Source organism: Trachypithecus francoisi, unplaced genomic scaffold, assembly GCF_009764315.1.
Source record: "Trachypithecus francoisi isolate TF-2019V2 unplaced genomic scaffold, Tfra_2.0 Lachesis_group14, whole genome shotgun sequence".
NCBI classification, from domain to species: Eukaryota; Metazoa; Chordata; class Mammalia; order Primates; family Cercopithecidae; genus Trachypithecus; species Trachypithecus francoisi.
In genome coordinates this window covers 846,350-868,693 of record NW_022681459.1, presented here as the reverse complement: position 1 = coordinate 868,693, position 22,344 = coordinate 846,350, and the positions used below count along the sequence as shown (strand labels likewise).

General features: G+C 36.0%; 1 protein-coding gene across 2 annotated transcripts in view; it reads left to right on the top strand.

Annotated features, from left to right (window-relative positions):
• The window catches only part of LOC117095600 (putative uncharacterized protein ENSP00000383407), a 56,306-nt gene that overhangs the window by 32,877 nt on the left and 1,085 nt on the right, over window positions 1–22,344 (top strand). Inside the window, exons 1-4 of one of the 2 annotated variants that reach the window (XM_033232176.1) lie at window positions 956–1,576; window positions 1,924–2,000; window positions 10,343–10,408; window positions 21,256–21,382. In XM_033232176.1, coding sequence (XP_033088067.1) covers window positions 10,406–10,408; window positions 21,256–21,382 — 130 coding nt within the window. In that variant the 5' untranslated portion in view covers window positions 956–1,576; window positions 1,924–2,000; window positions 10,343–10,405. Of the gene's footprint in view, window positions 1–955; window positions 1,577–1,923; window positions 2,001–10,342; window positions 10,409–11,789; window positions 11,808–21,255; window positions 21,383–22,344 lie in introns of those variants that run through there. The other variant, XM_033232177.1, reaches the window with a different exon arrangement.

The window sequence follows — 22,344 nt, the reverse complement described above, 5'->3', positions numbered from 1 at the left end:
GTGAAATGGTACCTCTATAGCTGAATTTATTCAGAAGAAAAGCTTGGTGGGGCCACATGATGTTTTAAAAATCAGGAAATTTTACATGAAAATCCATACGTTTGTATACCCTTGAAAAACACGAGGGAAAGTGCCAGTCCAAGACCCAAAGTCTCGGGTGACTTCAACTGAGAGAGCTCAGAGCCATGGCTACCCTGTAGCTGGGGAGCTGGATCTTAAGCTCACTGTAGGATTCCCATTGCCTTCTTGATCGAATTAACTTCATTTAGTTATATATTTGATTCCTGTAGATATTTATATTTACAACATTGGTCTAATGGTTTATGCTCAAATTCTTCCACCTGGTACTCAGGGCCCATTACAGTTGGGCCTCAGTCCCCTATCCAGCCCTACCTCCTCTTACTCTATATCCAGAATTGCCATCTGGCCTAACCAGCCTCAATCTCTACACTTAATTAAACATGTTCCATTTATGCTGCATAATAGGCCAGGGTTCATGGCATCATTGCTAAATTTACACCTTTTCCTTTCCTTCCACCTTTTCAAACTGTATCCATTCTTCAAGCTTCCTGGCCTGTCTCTTCCACAAGTTCTCGGAGTCATAGTGATCTCTCTCCATCTTATTGTGTATGAATCACTCGTTTTTCTGCCTTGTGTTGTTATGTAAGTGCATTGCACATATTCGTATCTTATTTTCTAAGCTTGATTCCAGATTCTAGAACACAGGAGGCCACTTTACTGTTCTTTTTCTATACCCAGAAGAATGGCTATAGAAGGAGTAATTCAAAATTCCTGTAAAAAGGTGACTAAAAGAGACAAGACGGGAAGGAATAAAAGAAGGGAGGCAATATTTTTTTTTCTCAATACAGAAACTAAAAACTAAGCTGCAAAAACTCAGCAACTAGCAGCCTGACCCTGTGACATAAATTCTTGATTCAAAGAACCAGATCACAAAGTCAGCTCATTTTAAAATTTAGGTACTTTCTGGAATCCTGTTGTATGGTTAGTCTCATTTTAAATACTGTTATTGGTGCAAGTAACTTTGAGACTGAGCTGTGAATTTAACATATCTTTTAACTATAGCTATGATGGAGATCTGGAGAAAAATCTGTACCTATTTTTCACTGTGCATGGAAGATAGGACTTGCCTGTTCTCGCTTCCACTGCAGAATATGAGAATGAGGAATAGTAGAAAACTGAAGCAATGGTTGCAAGTAAATAGGAGTGAAAGTGAAAGGAAACGTCACTGGCCTGGTGACGAGGTGATGTTGGGTCGCACTTTCCTCATCTGTAAAATAAGAGGCTTGGATTAAGTGACCCATAAAGTCTTGTCCTCTTTTAACATACCATGTATTTGAGACTTAAACAAATGAAGCTCCCATTTGCAGGAGCTAAAAGGGAAGTGCTGCTACATTTGAAAAGGTTTCATTTAGCTGCAAGCAAATGGATGCTACATTGCAAAGCTTTTACTAAAGCATGCATAGAACAATTTCAGCATAAATAATTCACGTTGAGAAGACCTAAGCTAATGAAGCTCAAAATGCCACGGGTGGAAAGCTTAGTTTAATAGAAACAGGTGAGGTGATAACTGCATGGAGTCATAGCATTTTGAAGTTAGAAGTGGCTTTTGTAGCTAGTCCACAATCCTATTATTACCAAGAAAGGGAGTCACAGTGAATTTCTATCACTTCCTCAGGGACACAGATGGTCAGCAGCATCCCTGTTTTGTTAAATTTCTATTTTATTTTGATCTGTTTCTTGTAAAAAAAAAAAAAAGCATATATTTAAGGAAAAAAATATTTTTGACTTATCCAATGTAATGTCTTACAGACTAAATAAAAACATGAGTGTTACATTGCACCTAAACTTCCTAAATCCTGTAATGTCTGATATTCTGTATGTAACAGTTATCTCTTTTCTTAGATCTAAATGAAGACGATTTTCTAAGTAACAACATACATACTCATCAAGGAAAAACTCTACAAGGAACTTCCTATCAGGTAATGTGAATAATCAGCATTTGAGTGTTTTGTGAAAATCATCTTGTTACTCAGCTCTGTAATATATTAGACATAGTGGACAATATTGACACAGCCTTGTAGCTATTTTCTATCTAGTTATTATAGAGTTGTTTTGTAACTGATATGCTTATGTCCCTGTGAATTGAAACATAAATGAAAAAAATTCAATGATGATAAGATAATAAACTACTTTGATTTTGCAAAACATCATATTGTACAGCCTTTTGATAAGTAACTCTGGGAATAGTAAATTAATATACTGGGATGTTCTCTGTCAAGACCTATGCTAAACACTTATATAAAAACATAAACTATGAGTCCTGACCAATCCCTTTCAAAATTGCATTAATTAGCCCAGGAGTTTGGACAATTAAAAATGTCTGAATGTTTGGCCTCACTAACAATCGTAACGTAACATTAATCAATAGCCAAATACTTGCTCTTCACCCTGTAAAAAGAGAGGATATATGAGTCAACAAGGCCAATTCAGGCATCGGACTGAATTTGGTATTTTTTCTGATAGCCATGAGGTTCTCTTTAATCATTCTGATAGTTTCATTAGAAATTTAGAACTGAACTTCTTTGGTGCAGTAGCTAGAAGGTACATAGCATATGAATTGTAAAGTGCTGATTTGGTGAGTAAGGGGGGCTCACATTCCTAAATCCAGCCTGATTCCTGAGGCTATTGGAGACCCTCCAATAAATTGGATGGTAGGTTGTGATTTTGATCCACTACAGTTTCTGCTGTCTGCTCTGATGCTACCAGACTGATAGGCCTATGCTACAAGACGTGGTAACACATTGCCCGAGTACAGTGTCCAAGTGGGTTCTCCCACAGTGCATGGATGAGAGAGCTCTGATTATCAGACAGAGTTCACTTTGAATCTTGTTTTGATTGTTAGTAGCTATATGGCATTGTGCAATTTACTTAGACTCTCTCTGCCTTGGTTTTTATCATCTGTAAAATACATCTATAAAAAATATCTCAGAACTTTCATGGGATTCAGTGAGACATGTCATTAAAACACTGTAGTTCTATGTCTGGTAGTTAAGACATACTTTTAAAAATTCATTTGTTGTCATTGCGCCTCCTCTTTTCTCCCCTTCTCCCTCACCCTCCTTCTCCTCTTACTCTTTCAAGGACTTAATGAGACTTGCACAAGCACAGCTGGAAGATTATCTCTGAAACAAGCAGTCTCATTTTCCTAAATTCAGATGAGACCTCAGATATAATATCTAAGTGAAGCATTGTCTGATAGCCAGAAGAAAAATAACAGCTGGTTTATTGGAATAGCTCCCTAGGCATGCCTTGTGCCAAGAGAAATCCTTCTGTAGGTTTTTAGTAGAAAAATAGACCCGTTTCTTGGAAAGAAGAAAGTAACATAGAAAGTTCTTTGAAGAAAATGGTTAAAAATAAATCTTGGCCGGGCGCGGTGGCTCAAGCCTGTAATCCCAGCACTTTGGGAGGCCGAGACGGGCGGATCACGAGGTCAGGAGATCGAGACCATCCTGGCTAACCCGGTGAAACCCCGTCTCTACTAAAAAATACAAAAATCTAGCCGGGCGAGGTGGCGGGCGCCTGTAGTCCCAGCTACTCAGGAGGCTGAGGCAGGAGAATGGCGTAAACCCGGGAGGCGGAGCTTGCAGTGAGCTGAGATCCGGCCACTGCACTCCAGCCTGGGCGACAGAGTGAGACTCCATCTCAAAAAATAAATAAATAAATAAATAAATAAATAATAAATCTTTACCCTAAGAACAATTCTTCTGAAGGTTAAAATTGGCCAAGAAATGGTGCTTCCAAATGGTAACCATTCAATTGTGCCATGTAGTGTATCACTAAAAACCGAAGGAATTCATACCTAGTGGCAGACAAGCAGGAGCCATCTAATCTAAAAATCCTTATTTGAGAGGAGGCACTGGTCTTATCTAAATTTTATTCACAGTAGACGTTCAATTGAATTTAACTAAGAAACACTTATCTATATGACAGAATAGTTTAACAAGGAGTGTTATGCAAAATATTAATGTATTAACTCCTTGTGACTGAGGAGAAGGAGATGTAATTTATCTGTTGAAAGATGGGGAAGACAGGGAGCCAATGTCAAATGGAGAAGCTGGTGTGAGTAGCAAAGTGGCTTGTCAGTGGGCATAAGAGTGGACTATGGCATGAAACTTGGCCTTCCATCAGTGAACAAATGACTATCAGATAAGTGTTTTTCCAAACCTACCTGGGAACTGTCTGTATCAGACTCAACAGGAGTATTACTTAAAAAGGCAAACTTTTGGTGCAATATTCCTGTTCACCTGGATCGTCATGACTGGAGCCTAGGAAGTGGTATTTTTATGTGACAATGTTCAGTACATAAACCATGAAAATCTTGAATTCAAGAGAGTTGGTGAGTGTCTTAGTCCATTTTGTGTTGCAATAATACAACACAAAATAAAGAAATACCTAAGACCGGGTAGTTTATAAAGAAAAGGGTTTATTTGGGTCGCAATTATGATGGCTGAAAAGTTCAAGATTGGGCATCTGCATTTGGTGACGGTCTCAGGCTGCTTCCACTCATGGCTGAAGGTGAAGGGGGCCCAGAGATTCCATGGCAAAAGAGGAAGCAAGGCGGTGGGAGGTGCGTACCAAGCTCTTTGAAACAATCGGCTCTCGCAAGAACTAATAGAGTGAGAACTCACCATTGAGGGAGAACATGAATCTACTGTAGAGGGATCCAGCCGCATAACCCAAACACCTGCCATTAGGCCCCATGTATTAGTCCGCTCTCACAACGCTATGAAGAAATACCCGAGGCCCGGTAATTTATAAAGGAAAGAGGTTTAATTAACTCACAGTTCCCCATTGCTGGGGAGGTCTCAGGAAACTTACAACCATAGTGGAAGGCAAGGGAGAAGAAGGCACCTTCTTCACAGGGTGGCAGGACAAAGTGGGTGCGAGCAGGGGCAATGCCAGATGCTTATAAAACCATCAGATCCCGTGAGAGTCACTCATTATTATGAGAGGAGCATGGGGGAAACTGCCTCCATGATCCAGTTACCTCCACCTGATCCCGCCCTTGCATGTGGGAATCATAGGGATTACAATTCAAGATGAAAGTTTTTGTGAGGACACAATGAAACCATATCACCTGACATCCAATATTGAGGGTCAAATTTCAACATAAAGTTTGGAGACAACAAACGTCCAAATTATAGCCATGAATATGTGTTCACAGATGGGATATCTCATGATTTTAACTCTATAATCCCAAACTTGGTTTAGTTATGGTCTTGGAAGACAACAGCCTCCTGAAAAAAGTGAAGTTGATTTTTGTTCCCTATTATGGAGATGATATAAATTCATTGTAGAATTTCTTAAAACTATGTATAAATAGAAACAGTTAAAATACTGAACAGTATCCTAGTGTAAATATTTTCCTATGATCATTTCCTGAATATTAGTAACATGGGATAAAGTTTGTAGAATGTAAAACATTTTATAGTTATAATTATCATTTGACCATGCCTACAAAATATTTTCAGACACTAAAAATGATCAGAATTAAATATTTAATTCCTAATCAGAACGTACTTAAGCAAACATGTTTCCTTCATGTTCTCAAAACAGAAGAGAAGATCTCAGGCATGGAAGAAGTTACAAAGAATCAGGTAGCAGGGGCAAGAGAAGGAGTTCAGGGAATGCTTTCTCCAGTACCCACTTTGCCCCATGTACATTTCTGCATAGATAGCCTGGGATAAACTTCCTGGAGAACCAGGCTTATGGAAGAAGTGCTGATGGATAGAGCTGGAAGCAAATCAGTCTGCTTAGCACTGTGATCATACCAACCATAAAGAACATCTTGCGAAAACTTGACTTCCAGCATTTATTTTTGCATTCTTGTTCTTGTTTGTTCTTCTCTGGCAGCATTCAGTTGATGGCTGAAACCTTTTGTAGCATATTAAAAGGGGAATAAAATATGCAGTAATACAGACTTTGGGCTAATATATTTTCAAAGTGTTGCATGCCTCATTTCTCACGTAAATTCCTAGGTTGCATTCAGCCTTCAGAGTATCATTCATATTCATGATAGAAAACAGAGATAATATGTATTACCTTCAGTGCTGGTGATATTAAGCGCTGTCCAGCATCCCTACCCAGGATTGAATCAAAACATTTTCTTCTGAGCTCCTTTACTGAAAAAAAGTGTTGCTACTTGAATTAATTAACCCATTTCAATCAATTTCTTTCTTCGTGTCTTTCACTATGGAGACTGTAATTTTCAGCATTTGAATTCTCAGCCTACCTGGTAGTTAGGGGTGGTCATGGTATCCAGTTCTGGCCAATGAAATACAGTCAGAAATTCCTGAGGAGGACTTTCTTTTCTGGAAAATAAAAAATAAGACAGAGTCTCATAAGGACAAAGCTTTGTTTTTTGCTCTCTTTCCTGCCTGGAGCTGGATGTAATACCTGGTAAATCAGCAGCTGTCTTCCAGTGGTGAGGCAAAGGCAGACATGAAAGACAGTGGAGCAGGCACATGCAAAGAGCCTGATTCACTGAGGACATCCTTGAGAAGCTGCACCCAGGTTGGAAACTCTATGTCTGCACTTCTATTTTACAGAACATAAGCCCCATACTTGTTTAAGCAACCACTGTTGGTTATTCTCTTCCTCAAAGCTGAATACATTCCTGATACCTTATTTTTAAAACAGTCACTTTTGCTAATGCTGAACTCTGCTCTGTGTAAGCAATCAGACAAAACTGTGGTGTCCACAGTTAAACAGTGTCTAGACTCACCTTTTATTGCACAAACTAGACTAGTCTCCTTCAGCTCTCATGTAGTGTAAACAGCCTTTAGAGTTAGTCATTTAATCCTTAAGATGAAAATTGGATTACTAACAAATAAAATATTGGCTATACACATCCCATTGGCTATATACAGAATTAAAACTATATCCAACATAGCACACAATTTTTGGGAAATGCGTGTAGAATGGACAAAACGGGACCAATTTTTCATGAGCTTAACCAAGGTCACAACACTGGGTCACTGGATAAATAATTTAAGGTTATGCTGTGATATATTAACAAGCAGGAGAGACAGGTCTTTCACTAGGTTTTATCAGACAGATTTGAGGCAGTTCTAAACAAAAGTGTGAACAATCTAAAAGGTAGAAAACAAACAAAAAGAGTTCAAAATGACAGTGTCAACCAAATGATAGTCTTTATGTATGAAGTGATTATATTATGATGAAATAATGATACTGTATATTGATCAATGTTTCTTATTTCAAGTACTTTCTTATCCATTGTATGACTTTTAACTATCGTATTACATATCTATTGATGAATAGCAAATTACTTTAAAATTTAGGGGCTTAAAACAAACACAAAATTTTTTCACAGTTCCTGTGGGTCAGGAGTTGGGGAGTGGTATAGCTGGGCATTTCTAGCTTAGAGTCTCTCATGTGGTTATAATCTCAGGTGGTTAGTGTCTCTCAAGGTGTTATCTGAAGGCTTGACTGGGGCTGAAAGGTTTGTTGCTAACTCCCTTTCATGGCTATAGGCAGGTGACCTCAGTTTTTTGATGGGAGTTGACTGCAGGGATAGGTCCCTTGCCACTTTGGTCTATCCATGAGGCTGAGTGTCTTCATAGAATGTCATTTGGTTAGAATGTCATTTGGTTTCCCCAGAGTGAGCATCTAAGACACAGAACAAGAAGAGGCCACAATTCCTTTTAAGACCGAATTTCAGAAGTTAAACATCATTACTTCCATTTTATTCTATTTGTTAGAAGCAACTCACTAAATCCAGCTCACACTAAGGGTAGGGGAGCAGTATTATGATCCACCTTCTGAAGACCTCTTCTATAAAAGAATTTGTGAGCATATTTTAAAACCATTAGAACTATACTAGTTTGAGGTTATAGATGGAGAAGTTTCCTACTTCCAAAGAGCAAGATTATGACTTATTTTGCAGGTAGAAAGAATATAGGGCTGTATTTTGTTATCTTAAAAAAAAAAAATCTAATCTCTTCTCTTTAACAGTAAATGACTTTCAAGAGTGGCTTCTGTTGGTATTAAAGAAACATAAAATGTTAACATGGAATCCAAATCTCTTGTTTCTGGTGAAATAAAATTAAGATCATATTGGATTTTCTCATTTCCTTATCCAAAGTTATACTGCATTTATGATAAGTATACTTTCACTTTTAAAGAAGAGAGTTTAGGCAACTCTACATTTAACTTTTATTTTAAAAAGAGGAAATACTTGATTCTAACAAATGATTTTTATGAATGAACTCCACATATGTATAGGTGTTTTCCTTTTGGATTGCCCTAAAAGGTTGAGAGGACTTACTTGGTATTCCTTAGCATCATTCTCACTCATTTTTAAAAAGGAATTTTGCAACCCAGAAAATGACTAGTAAATGCACTCTTATATACTGTGTCAAGCCCTGGGTACTAGGTAGCATCCTTAAAATGTAACAAACCTGAACATATGGGCCCAGTGCTTTAAGAACCCACAGGCTACACACTGTGGCAAAAATAAAATCCAACCACTTGGCACTTGTTTCAGTCACTTCAGCTACTTTGTCAGTTTTCTGCTTCAAAACTCTTGTTCTTTGGCTATATTTTATGAGCTAGAAATCCAGAATTCTGCTGGGATTTAGACTTTATGGAAACCAAACTTGCCTTACCTTTATATGAGTAAAAACACTGGACTTTAAACTTGCTGCTTAAACTCTCTGTGCTTCAATTTCCTGATGTGTAAAATAGTGATAATAAAAATTTTTGTGATTGTCATAAATATTTAAATAAAGAGCATACTCCCTCAAGATGATTAATGAATATTCATATTGCGCTGTCTCTACATTCTTCTTAATCTCGTTGCAGACTCGCCTCAGAATAAAATTTGAAATCACTTTGTCTTAGTTCTTTCAGGCAGCGACAGCAAAGTACCTTAGGCTGGATAATTTGTAAACAACAGAAATGTATTTCTCACAGCTCTAGAGGCTGAAAAGTCCAAGACAAGGCACCAGCTGATTCAGTGTCTGCTTTAAAAAGGGAGCAAGGCAATTTCCCTCAACCTCTTTTATAAGGGCTCTAATTCCATTCACGAGGGCAGAGACCTTATGGCTTAGTTACTTCCCCAAAAGTCCCACCCCTTAATACTATCTGATATAATTTGGATAAGTGTTCCTGCCCAAATTCCTGTTGAATTGTGATTTCCAGTGTTGGAGGTGGGGCCTGGTAGGAGATGATTAGATCAGGGGATTGGATTTCTCATGAATGGTTTAGCATTACCCTATTGGTGCTGTTCTCATGATAATAAGTGAGTTCTCATGAGAGCTGTTGTTTAAAAGTATGTAGCACCTCCCCCTTCATTCTTTTGCTCTTGCTCCTGACATGTAAGAATGTCTGCTCCCCGTTTGCCTTCCATGGTGACTGGAGGCTTCCTGAGGCCTCCCCCAAAGCAGAAGCCACTATGTTTCTTGTACAGCCTGCAGAACTGTGTGCAAATTCAACTTCTTTTCTTTGTAAATTACCCAGTCTTAGGTATTTCTTTACAGCAACATGAAAATGGACTAATACACTATCACATTGTGTATTACATTCCAATATATGAATTTGGGAGCAACACAAATATTCAGACCACAGCACCCTTTTATTACCTTTTATGGACTCCATCAAATGCCCTTTGCTGCAGTCCTGAAGTGCCCTAGGTAGAAATTTTTGATATCAGGTACATAAAGTTTTCAAAAGGAGTAGAAGCTGACAATAAGAAGGTTACACTGACAGGTACCAAATGTAATAAAAGATATCCCACACTATAACTTGAGATATTACTCCAAATGTATATTTGGTTTGAGTTTAGACTCAATCAGCGTTTCTAAAATGGATGCCCTTTATGTACTTAATGTAGAGCACTAAGGGTTTACAGTGGGCTGTTTCATAAAACTTTCCTGATCCCCTCTTTCCACCAAGCCTTCTAAATGTGAGATCATGGATTGGGATTTCCCTATATGAGGGCTGAGGAGTGAATCTAATACACATAGACACATACACATATCACACACACATATATGGATATATAATGTGTGTATACTATAATACCTACACATATTCCATATTTGTCTATATATGTGTATATATGCAGATGAAGTCACTGATGAAACATTAATCAGTGTACTTTGATAACAAGATAATTATTTCTAATTAAGACAATGAATCCTTTCCCAATTAGTTTGGTAGCTTTGTGGAGTTTTGTTTTGTTTTGTTTTTTAAAGAATGTTAACATTAGTTGTCTCTTTTTCCTTTTCTAATTTCTAAGGTGACCGCTGAATGCTGGAGTCCATGTCATTATCAAAGACAAGCTGAACCTACTGTTGATGAAATGGTGAGACATTTCTTCCCTGATATAACTATTTAAGTGGATTTCCCATCTCTTTTCCAATCATTTTAATGCCACAAGCACTGTTTTCTATGGTTCTTTATTACATTTGTTTTCAGCTGCCACATGGAAGACTTTCTAAAGGATATCAAAAGAGACTTGTCCTTATTGAGTGGTTTTCTGAACTAAAAGGACCATAAAGCATTTCCTTTAAAGAAGGATAGGTTGTTATATAAATAATTTTCCATAAAATTTAGCAACTTTTCCTGAGATAGGAAAAAATTTATAATGTTAAAAAGCATTATCTTCTGATTTGGGGAAAATAGGTGCTATCTCATGTTTCTGAGAGAAGTGCACATAATTGTAGCATTGCTAAAAAAGAGAACTTGGAAACAGTATGAGTGTGTGATAACAGGAAATCAATTAATTAATTGGATTATAGTCCATAGAATGAAATATAATAAAACCATTTTTTAAAAAGTCTCTCTGTGTGCCAGCAGTCCCTTATGATATTAAAATCACATCAACTGCCTTCTTTTCCTTGTTCAGATATTGCTAAACAGAGGTTCATGGAAAGGACATGGTTTAGAAGGTCTGGCAAATTTCCAGGATATTCACGTACATTGCCAAGTATTATAGCATTATTGATATGAAACAACTATAAGTCTTATTTGTAGTTGTAGATGGTTTCGGAACACGACAAGCTAATGTTTGCAACTTATTTGACTATTGTTTTGTAATAGTCGATTACAAAATGTAATCGTAATTTTGTGACAAATAACTACTCTTGGTAAATCATCTTTATGCAGGTATGGATATGAAAGTTTTGATATCTTTATTTATAGCTCTCTCTCCCCCAATATTATTAACATGTTAGTAACATCTAAGTTTTTATAACAGTTTTCTTTTCAACTATTCTTTTTTCTTTTTGTCTAAGAGATGTCTAAGTTGTACCAGGTAGGCGGAAGAGGTGACGGAAAGTTATGATTTAAGTATTACTTCTGTTCCCTAAAAAAAGATTTATTGAGCTCTGCCCTTGCTATTTCCTCATGCTATCTAAGTTCTTAATGACTAGTTAAATGTCAAAGAGCTGTGGGAAACAAACAAATGAACTTCAGTCAATACAAAAAGGTCTTTCAGATGAAAATAAAGCTGTACATTTGGGAGGATTATGAAATGCCTTAATTAGAAACAGAAGCAAGAGAACTGGATGGCAGGAATTGGATCTACCACCGACTGTGCTCTTAGGTCTCTAAACTCATATTTCTGCATTTCTGTTTCCACATTTTTAAGGTAAAATGTTGGACTAGAGAATATTTCTTCAGACTCTGATCATCTATGATTAACAGTAGGTCATTCCCACTTTTTCCTTGATATTTTTTCTAAGGCGCAAGAATTTATGTAAAGTAACAAAAGAAGATACTTATCTAGTCAAATGTCCCCAAGGACATGTGAGGAACAATGAATTCCTATGATCCAATCCTTCAATTTAAAGATGAAGGGCTGAAGTGCAGAGAGGTGAAGTGGCTCACTCAAGTTCACATGGCTAGTCACAGAGCAGATTTTCAAAGCAGAACAATCATTCGTCCGCACACAAGGGCAGGTTCTTACTCTAGGTTTTCTTAACATTTCTTGTGGATATGAAATTATAAATACTAGATAAAAACGTTTTTCTTCTTTTACTGTGTAATTTTCCATCCATAGCTCCTCTTCTTGCTAAGAATCCAATAGATAATAAAAATTAATTTGCATACTGGCTCTTAAATTTCCTATTGTTCATAAGTTTTGGTCAGCTAGGAAGTGTACCCAAAAAGAGAAATGTTCTTATGAGTAGTTCTAGAAACTTCTTCAAAATTTCAGAGCAGAGGATATTACACAGGAAGTAAGAAAGATGTGGCTTCTGTGGCCTTTTCTCTTAAATCAACACAACCCCCATTTGCAACTCTGGTTTGTGTAATCCTGGCAACTCCCAGCTAGCTTGGCAGTGTGTCCACATTCAAAGACTGACCCTCAGCTATAGGTCAGTGAGCAAAAAGCAGTCTTGGCTTCCCCTGCCGAAGTGGAGAAATGGCCGTGACGTTACGACTTCATTACACTATGGAAAATTGGGCCTGTGTGGCTTCTGAAAGACTCATTTCTGTTTTTACTGTGTTCTCAGAGGGCACATTATTCCAAGACCAGAATTACACATGTCAAAATCTGCTTGAGAGGAAGGAGGAGCTCGAATATTATATTAGGACTTGAAAGGGTTTTAGTGTTTATATAGTAGAATTAGACTATTACATAAATGGCTTTGTTAGACATCCTAAATTATACTGCTTAGCTTCTTAAATACCTGCTAATCCTCTAGTCAAGCACATTTCTCCTCCCTACTCCCACCTTACGCAATCTTTCCTGTGAATAATCATTGAATTTTATTTGTAGTTCTCATATGACACACATCAACTTTTTCCTCCAGATGTATTTTTGGCCAGCTGTTCAGATTGAATATATTCATTGATGATACTGACTCTAAGAAGTGATATGTGCAAAACAGTACTAGAACCTCAAAGAGATCACCTTGCAGTGAGGGGGACAGGAACAGAAACAGATGACTATTTTTCTTTTTTTTTTTTTTTTTTAATTTTTTATTTTGTATTATACTTTAAGTTCTAGGGTACATGTGCATGACGTTTATATCATGTATAACTCCCCAATGCAATCCCTCCCTCCTCCCCCCTCCCCATGATAGGCCCCAGTGTGTGATGTTCCCCTTCCCGAGTCCAAGTGATCTCATTGTTCAGTTCCCACCTATGAGTGAGAACATGCGGTGTTTGGTTTTCTCTTCTTGTGATAGTTTGCTAAGAATGATGGTTTCCAGCTGCATCCATGTCCCTACAAAGGATGCAAACTCATCCTTTTTTATGGCTGCATAGTATTCCATGGTGTATATGTGCCACATTTTCTTAATCCAGTCTGTCACAGATGGACATTTGGGTTGATTCCAAGTCTTTGCTATTGTGAATAGTGCCGCAATAAACATACGTGTGCATGTGTCTTTGTAGTAGAGTAATTTGTAATCCTTTGGGTATATACCCAGAAGTGGGATGGCTGGGTCATATGGTACATCTAGTTCTAGATCCTTGAGGAATCGCCATACTGTTTTCCATAATGGTTGAACTAGTTTACAATCCCACCAACAGTGTAAAAGTGTTCCTATTTCTCCACATCCTCTCCAACACCTGTTGTTTCCTGACTTCTTAATGATTGCCATTCTAACTGGTGTGAGATGGTATCTCATTGTAGTTTTGATTTGCATTTCTCTGATGGCGAGTGATGATGAGCATTTTTTCATGTGTCTGTTGGCTGTATGGATGTCTTCTTTTGAGAAATGTCTGTTCATATCCTTTCCCCACTTTTTGATGGGGTTGTTTGTTTTTTTCTTGTATATTTGTTTGAGTTCTTTGTAGATTCTGGATATTAGCCCTTTGTCAGATGAGTAGGTTGCAAAAATTTTTTCCCATTCTGTAGGTTGCCTGTTCACTCTGATGGTAGTTTCTTTAGCTGTGCAAAAGCTCTTTAGTTTAATTAGATCCCATGTGTCAATTTTTGCTTTTGCTGCCGTTGCTTTTGGTGTTTTAGACATGAAGTCCTTGCCCATGCCTATGTCCTGAATGGTACTACCTAGATTTTCTTCTAGGGTTCTTATGGTATTAGGTCTAACATTTAAGTCTCTAATCCATCTTGAATTAATTAAATTGACACTCTAACATCACAATTAAAAGAACTAGAGAGGCAAGAGCAAACACATTCAAAAGCTAGCAGAAGGCAAGAAATAACTAAGATCAGAGCAGAACTGAAGGAGCTAGAGACACAAAAAACCCTCCAAAAAATCAATGAATCCAGGAGTTGGTTTTTTGAAAAGATAAACAAAATTGACAGACCGCTAGCTAGACTAATAAAGAAGAAAAGAGAGAAGAATCAAATAGACGCAATAAAAAATGATAAAGGGGATATCACCACCGACCCCACAGAAATACAAACAACCATCAGAGAATACTATAAATGCCTCTACGCAAATCAACTAGAAAATCTAGAAGAAATGGATAATTTCCTGGACACTTACACTCTCCCAAGACTAAACCAGGAAGAAGTTGAATCCCTGAATAGAACAGATGACTATTTTTCTTAGTACTCATGTTAAGCAATGTGCATCACAGGCAGACACAATGTTTCATTCTTCTTTGCACCTCCCATAGATTAGGTCCTCAGTAATAAATTAGGTCCTCATGTGATAAATGAATAAATAAATGTCTTATAAGCCTTCTAGGAGAATATATTTGATTTTGTTAACTAATTCATTCAGTTACTCATCTATTCGATGACTTAAAATTTTCCCTAGCTTTGTTGTAAGTGCTTATCCAATCTTAGTTTAAGTTCAGTTTCTATCACTGAAAAATAATAATTTTTAAAATTATAATGATATATGAATATCCAATGTCAACATGGCAATTTTCCCACAAACTATAATTATTTCTTCAATCAATATTTCATTTGCGTAAGTAAATTATCTTAAATCATCTTTTTAATTAATTGTAGTTCCAAGAAAGCAATAAAATAAACCTCTGAAGTGAAATGTATTTGTTTTCATGTGTTTGCATTGATCAATTCTAGTTCATAATCCCATTGGTTTTATTATTGTCCATTGAGTTTCTAAATGTTTATTGATCATTGTGACCTTAAAAATTATCTTTTTAGAATATTTTTTAGGTCATGAATAGAGAAGAAAATGAAGATATAGATTTAGGGGTTTAATAATTCAACATTTAAAACCTCTTCTTTATTTTGTTTTTAACATGAAGGTAGCTCTCTTCTTCCTGTCTCTAAGCACCTTCCCTTTCAAGTGGCTAAGAACAAATTCTCCTTAGAAAAACTGAGTACTTCTGTCCTTCTTAGCAAGGATAGATTGGATTATTGAAATCTGCTTTCTAAATACATTTTGTAGTTTATAGAATTTCTTCCCACATGTGATGGCTTATGCCTGTAATCCCAACACTTTGGGAGGCTGAAACAGGAGGACTGGTTAAGGCCAGGAGTCCAAGACAAGCCTGGGCAACATAGTGAGGCCTCATCTCTACAAAAACTAAAATAAAATAGATTACCAGGCATGATGGTGCATGCCTGTAGTCTCAGCACTTTAGGAGGCTGAGATGGGAGGATCACTAGAGCTCAGGAGTTCAAGGCTACAATGAGCTCTTATCGTGCAAATGCACACCAGCCTCCAGCCTGGTGGACAGAGCAAGACCAAGACCCGTGTCTTTAAAAAAAAAATAAAAATTGTTTTTCTCCCAATTATGCTAATTACAGAACTAACACATCTTCATTGTAGAAAACTAAGAAGAGTAGAGTATATAAAGAAAGAAAAAGGCCACATATAGTGGTATTTATACTTTTTATACAAATTTACATTCTGGTTTTTCACTTAATACATGTGAGCATTAAAAAATTTCTAAGCCCTGTGCATACACTGGCACAGTTTTAATAATGAAACAACGAGTCATAAGGCCAGGAAACTTAGAAAAAACTGTCTATATAATACATACGAAACTACTTGAAGTTTTAGTTTCCGTTATAGCTTTCTTTAAAGTTAAACCAAAATATCAATTTTTAAAAATCTCCATTTCTCCTGTTGAAGAAATTATGTGAAATAGACATCAAGTTATTAGGATTTGTTATTTGAATACTTGTCAAATATGACACTAGAGAGTACAATTTTTCTAAATCAGAAATTAAGAAGAAAAATAAGAACAAAGGGTTTTCTGTTTTGTTTTGTTTTTGCTTCATTCAAATCTGACATGTTATTCAGCTACCTTTTCATTAGTGGAGTGAAGAGGACATAATTCAGACAGATATGCAATCTGGGTTTGGTTAGTCTCCATAAGTCTAAATTTTCCTTCTGTGAAAGGAAATGATAAAATCAGGAGAGATTTAAAAGCTTTAAATGCCTTTCTAGCAAATATATGTAGGTATATACACACATACACACACATATATTTATATATTTCCTTCTTAATTATGTATATTTAAGGGGATAGGCCTATAAATCTGAAAATGTCTACCTGATACTTATCCTCTGTTTTGAAAAGTCATATTTAACCTCCAAATAAATTCCTTGAATTTGGTTGGTCTTAATTTCACTGTCAATACTAGATAACTAGTAATTATGCTGGCATTTAAAGATCTTGTAAGAAAGAACATTGGATTAAAAGTCAGAATACTTGATTTCCATCCCAACTCTATTATTAATAAATTATCTTTCCTTGAGTAAGCCACTTAACTTCTCTGAGTTTTCTCATTTTTTATATACTCTGGTAGACTAGATGTCTAATAATTTCCATCCCAACTCATACAATATGATTGTAGGACTAATCCAGTTCAATAATTCATTGATGCTATCTTCTAAAAATTATTCTCTAATATTAATATTCAAGCAAAGTGTCAGAAAACGAGATATATTTAACCAAGTACTTCTAACAAAATTTTTATATTAGTTAAGGAAGCATGAGCAAAATGAACTAAAAGATATTTCTATTTTTGACATAAATATATGAAATATATAGTATATACGTGTTAAATATATACATATGAAAAATTACATTTACATTCACATATAATTACCAGTTTGATGGAAATTTACATCTTTCAAAGATGACTCTAAATTAGAAAGACAAAAGTGAAAAGAAAACCAATTAGAGACTTGACAGTAGTATCAATGAAAGAAAATTAAACTAGATTGGTAACAACAGAGATGGAGAAAAAGAAACATTCAAGATACATTAGGCCAAACTCTTAGTTATGGAATGTGCACTTGGTGGATGAAGACGGCCTTCACTGAGTTGAAGAAGATGGGATGAGCATCATATTCGGAGCATAGGTCTAGAGGTCAGTTCTGATTGTGCTTAAAAATTGTTTTAAATACATAGCTGGATATGTGAGTCTGAAGCTCTGCAGAGAGGCCTGGGGAAAGAAAGAAATTGGGAGTCATTAGCACATAAGTGGTATTAAAAGTGGTGTGTATGCGTGCATGTACATGAGAAGAGAAAGATGGTGATATCAGATAAATTTTAAGTAATTTCAAAATTTAATTTCAAGAAAAGGAAAGTGTCAGCATATAGGAGTTATAGAGGGTAGGGCCAAAAAAAGTAAAAGGAAACATCAGAGGAACATGATGTCACAGAAGCCAAGAAAAGAGAGTGTTTCCAGAAGGTCACTGTGGTCGACATTGCTGAATGTCAAGTAGTAAAGGAGTTTAAGAATGGCTCATTAGATCACAAGGACAATTTAAAGGGAATGGTAAGATGAAAGCTGATAGATGAGATAGATTAAAAGGATGAGAAGTTAATAGAATTACAGAAAGCATACATAGTTAACATTTTTGAGACAAATGCCTAGGATAGAAAAAGTGGTAAAGAAAAAGATGATGAAGTAAAGATGAATGACATAAGGCACATTTGAATGCTATTGGGAAGAGTCCACTGAAATGGAAAATCAAAATTCAGTAGAGAGAGAAGAACAAAACTGTAAGCCAAGTTGTGTCATCCTCTGATTAGATATTCCATATTCTTCAACCTGCTCTACAGAATCCTCCTGGAAGGATCTCTGTTATTCTCTGGGCTCATCTCTTGGTACTCTTCCTTTTTTTCCCTTCATGGGCACATACTAAGCATTCTTCCAGGGATTCCAGCTTTAGAACCTTTGCAAACTGTATTGTGTTCCAAGACTTTTCTTCTCTCTGCTATTTGCCTGGCTGACTTTTTCTCTTATTTAAGTTTCAGGGGAAGTATTCTTTCTGACCAACTGCTGAATTCTAAACCCTCTCTAAATCTTCACATATCTGGTTCCTTCTCATCATTCAGGCCTCAGCTTTAGTACCTTCAGTGAAGCTCCTCCTGATCAGTAAATTAATAAACCCTCCTTTTGCATCCCCACTCAATCACCCTGTTAATTATTAATACAGCATTTCTTATGTCACATTCTTATGTTTATATACTTGTTTATATGTTTATCGCCCATCACCTCCCTCTAGAATTAGACTTGATAAAAAGAGTGATCTCATATTACTTCCTCTGTGCCATATCCCCAGAATGTGAGAGAGTGCTTGGCATATAGTAGGTGCTCAACAAAAGCTTATTGATTTTTGAATGCTAGGTTTAATTTATGGGTCAATCTTCTTAGAACACATTTAGAATTTAAAAGTCATGTTACTATAAAACATAATCACATTCAGTACAAATATGTAGGTAATAGATAAGAGAAATGAGATAAATAGTGTTATCATTTGAAAAATATTTTAGAGGATTTCTTTTTCTTTCTTTCTTTTTTTTTTTTTGAAATGGAGTCTCACTCTGTCGCCCAGGCTGGAGTTCAGTGGTGCAACGCCGGCTCACTGCAATCTCTGCTTCCCAGGTTCATGCGATTCTCCTGCCTCAGACTCCCAAGTAGCTGGGATTACAGGTGCATGCCACCACACGCAGCTAATTTTTGTGTTTTTAGTAGAGACAGGGTTTCACCATGTTGGCCAGGATGGTCTTGATCTCCTGACCCTGTGATCCACCCGCCTCAGCCTCCCAAAGTACTGGAATTACAGGCATGAGCCATCGCACCTGGCTGTATTTTTAATCTGAATGCGTTTTCTTTTTAATACATAGTTTTAATGATTCTATATCTTTTATAATAATATTAACTCTAAATTTCATCCCTTGGATATGTAGTACCTATTAACAAGAGGAGGTTGTCCAGAAATACTTTGCTATTAGAAAGTAATGAGTCTAGTATCAAAAATGTACTATCGATACTCCATTGTGTACATAAAATATGTATAAAATTAGGATTGTATTTACATTCAGTACATATTTATTAAGCCATGTACAATCTAGACACATAGGATTTAAAAAAAGAAATAAAATGCAGTAGACTGATGTCTAGTAACTCAAAGTGAATAAAGATACAAAAAATAACAATATCATGCTTTAAAAAGGCTATAATAGAGTGTGAACAAAATAATGAAAGGTCAGTTTGTTTTAAAACCTCTAGGCCATGAAATCTTACTTATCTGAATTCAGATACCTTCCAAATGCTTTAGTTCCTCTTGGGGGAAAATCATTTGTACCAAGTTCCGTTTCCCTAGTATACAATACCTTTCTCCACATTAAAACCTTTTTCACAAAGGGAAAAGAGAAGGTGATTTTTGTTGCCAGTGTTTCAGTGGAACAATTAAGCTTTGGCCGTAACAAGAAGTTGACATAAGAGTAGAAGCACAGCAAATAAAAAATGGTTGTGCAATGTCATCTGATTATTTCTGAAAGGGTCTAAAGAGTAGAAAATGGCCTTTCCTAAGTTGTAAAGCGTCTATAAAACCAAGTAACTCAGAAAGCACTAAAAGAAACACTGAGAAATAATACCAAAAAGTAAGCAATAGAAATTGTGTTGAACAATTGTGTTGAACAATTGTGTTGGAAAGAAAGGGAAGATTTTGCGTTTCTAAGCATATCTCATCACAGTCCTTTCTGAAAGATTAAAAATGATTTCAATATTTTCCCATTTATTTAATGCAAAAAGATATGGCTTCCTCTGACAAAAACATCACATTTCCTACGTAAGTGCTATTTTGCAGAGACAGAACAACAAGATTATGCTGGTTGTTCAAAGTCTATCATAAAGACCAAAGATAACAGCTGAGTATAAGGATTGGAAATGTTGCATGCCAGATATTCTTTACTTCCAAACATTTATTTGGGCTTATAGTCTCTTTCAAAGGCTTGGAAAGCATTATTATAAATGTCTCATTCAAACACTAATGACGAGGCAATATTCACCTTTTGAAAATTGCAGTGTCTTTGTAGATGTTATTTATCAGCTGTTCAATGGAAAGAATGAGACAAAAGCAGGTGGAGAAATATTTCTGAGTAGAACTTTCTGGATGAAAAAGTATTCCTATATGTATTACATCACATCTAGTGAATTCAACAGAGCACAATGATTTTATCAACTCATGTAAAACTTAGCACACACAGAGTTAATTTCCAAAGTATTTTGAAATCCTTAAGAGGAACTAACCTTAAGATAATAAGTAAAAGCTGTATAAGTACAAATTCAACCGTAAACTAGTGGGAAACATTCCTGAATCTTTTTAAAGGAAACAAGAGTCATTAATGCAATGTTAATTATATCTTATCCATATTTTGTCACAATAAACAAGTGACATGTATACTAAAACATAATGTGGTATGCTGTGGCTATCTTTTGTTTCACTTAGTGCCTATCTTCTAGAAAGCAAGAGTCTATTTTTTTTTTTAAAGTATGCTATTTGAAAAATTTTCATACTTGAAACAAATGCTGTTTGCCCACAAATTTCCAAAAAGGAAATGAAGATGATTTAAATTCTTCTTTATCTAATATTAACAGGTAGACTTCGCATGCTATCGGTCTATTCCAACACTAGCAAATGGCAACTTGGAACCTCTTGTTCCATCTATATTACACTGCAAAGATCTTGTTTTTTTCCACTGTTTCATAGTGGGCAGGAGTGAGTCATTTATAGATATTTCTGAATTCAATCCATTTTGCTGTATTTTGAAGTAAAAAAAAAAATTGGTAAAACCACTCTGCTTTAGTATGACTGGACAGCTGTAACATATTTCATAATTTTGAACCCCAAAAATGTGGTGTGCTTTCAAGTTATTGCTTAAATTGACTCAAGCTTCAGGTTTTAAGGTCACATTATTAATTTTTCCACATTTATGGTCTCAACATATTTTGTATTTAATCTTTTGTGAAGAATAATTTGTCTTTACCTTGAGCTGTGTTTGTACTAGGCCATAAAATTGGGCGGTGACCCTGTGGAATCAATGGGGACATTAAAGCGACTACAGAAACTGGTCTGGACTAAGAAAGCCAGAGTGCAGAGTCTGGATGAGGTGAAACCGACGTTAATAAACCTCCGTAAGTAAGAACTCAATAAGCTGTTCCAATTCCTTTGAGGGAGAACTAAGGAAGCATATATTAATGAAGCCCATTTTGATAAGGTCTTAAGATAATCATTAAACATTGAGGATTGTTTTTATTGCCAAGTTATTTTGAAACAGACATCCCCACCTATTCCTGAATTTTACCCCGTATTTATGCCCCACCCCATTTCTCCTTCCCTTCAAGACCAGGCTCTGAGACAGAGTGAGAGAGCACAATGGAGGAAGCTCAGCAGTGTCCACTGTTCCCATTCTTTGGCCATAGAAAACCATATATTTGAATTTCGATGTAAGCATAGCAAATTGGTGTGTCCATGGCATGCAACTTTGATTTTCATTTATTGATTTATAATAGCATGTCTTAATTAATCAAACTCTTTTTAAAATACTCATTAAACATTTAGATTTAAAGGGATTCCATGACATAGAGCGATTGACTCTGGGTGATATATATTTCTATTTTCTGTAACTGTTTTCTGTATTACTAGAAATTTCATCAGAGTCTTTGCCACATTGTGTAAATATAGATCTCACAAATGAACTTTCTAGTATTACAGATATGCCTTTTTTTTGGTTTTGTCGTTCTTGCTTTTTAAAAACTATTTCACTATGAGACGCACTGTATGCATAAATCTCTTGGCAGATTGGTATTAAAATAGACAATTTTGGAATGCCAGTAGGATTTCAGTCCATACCCACTGAGATTTCATTCTTTTATGTAAGGCATATAATTTTATTTGTTTCCTTATAATTCTTTATTATACACATGACCTTAAAATTAAACATATTTAATAATAGAAACATAAAGGTGCATTTTTTTAAAAATTGTATTTTTTTCTCAGATATCTTTCAGCATATTATTTGTATGTGGCCTCCATTCATTCCAGTGAGATAGACTTTAATCAATAGTTATGGTTTCAAACATGTCAGAAAAATGAG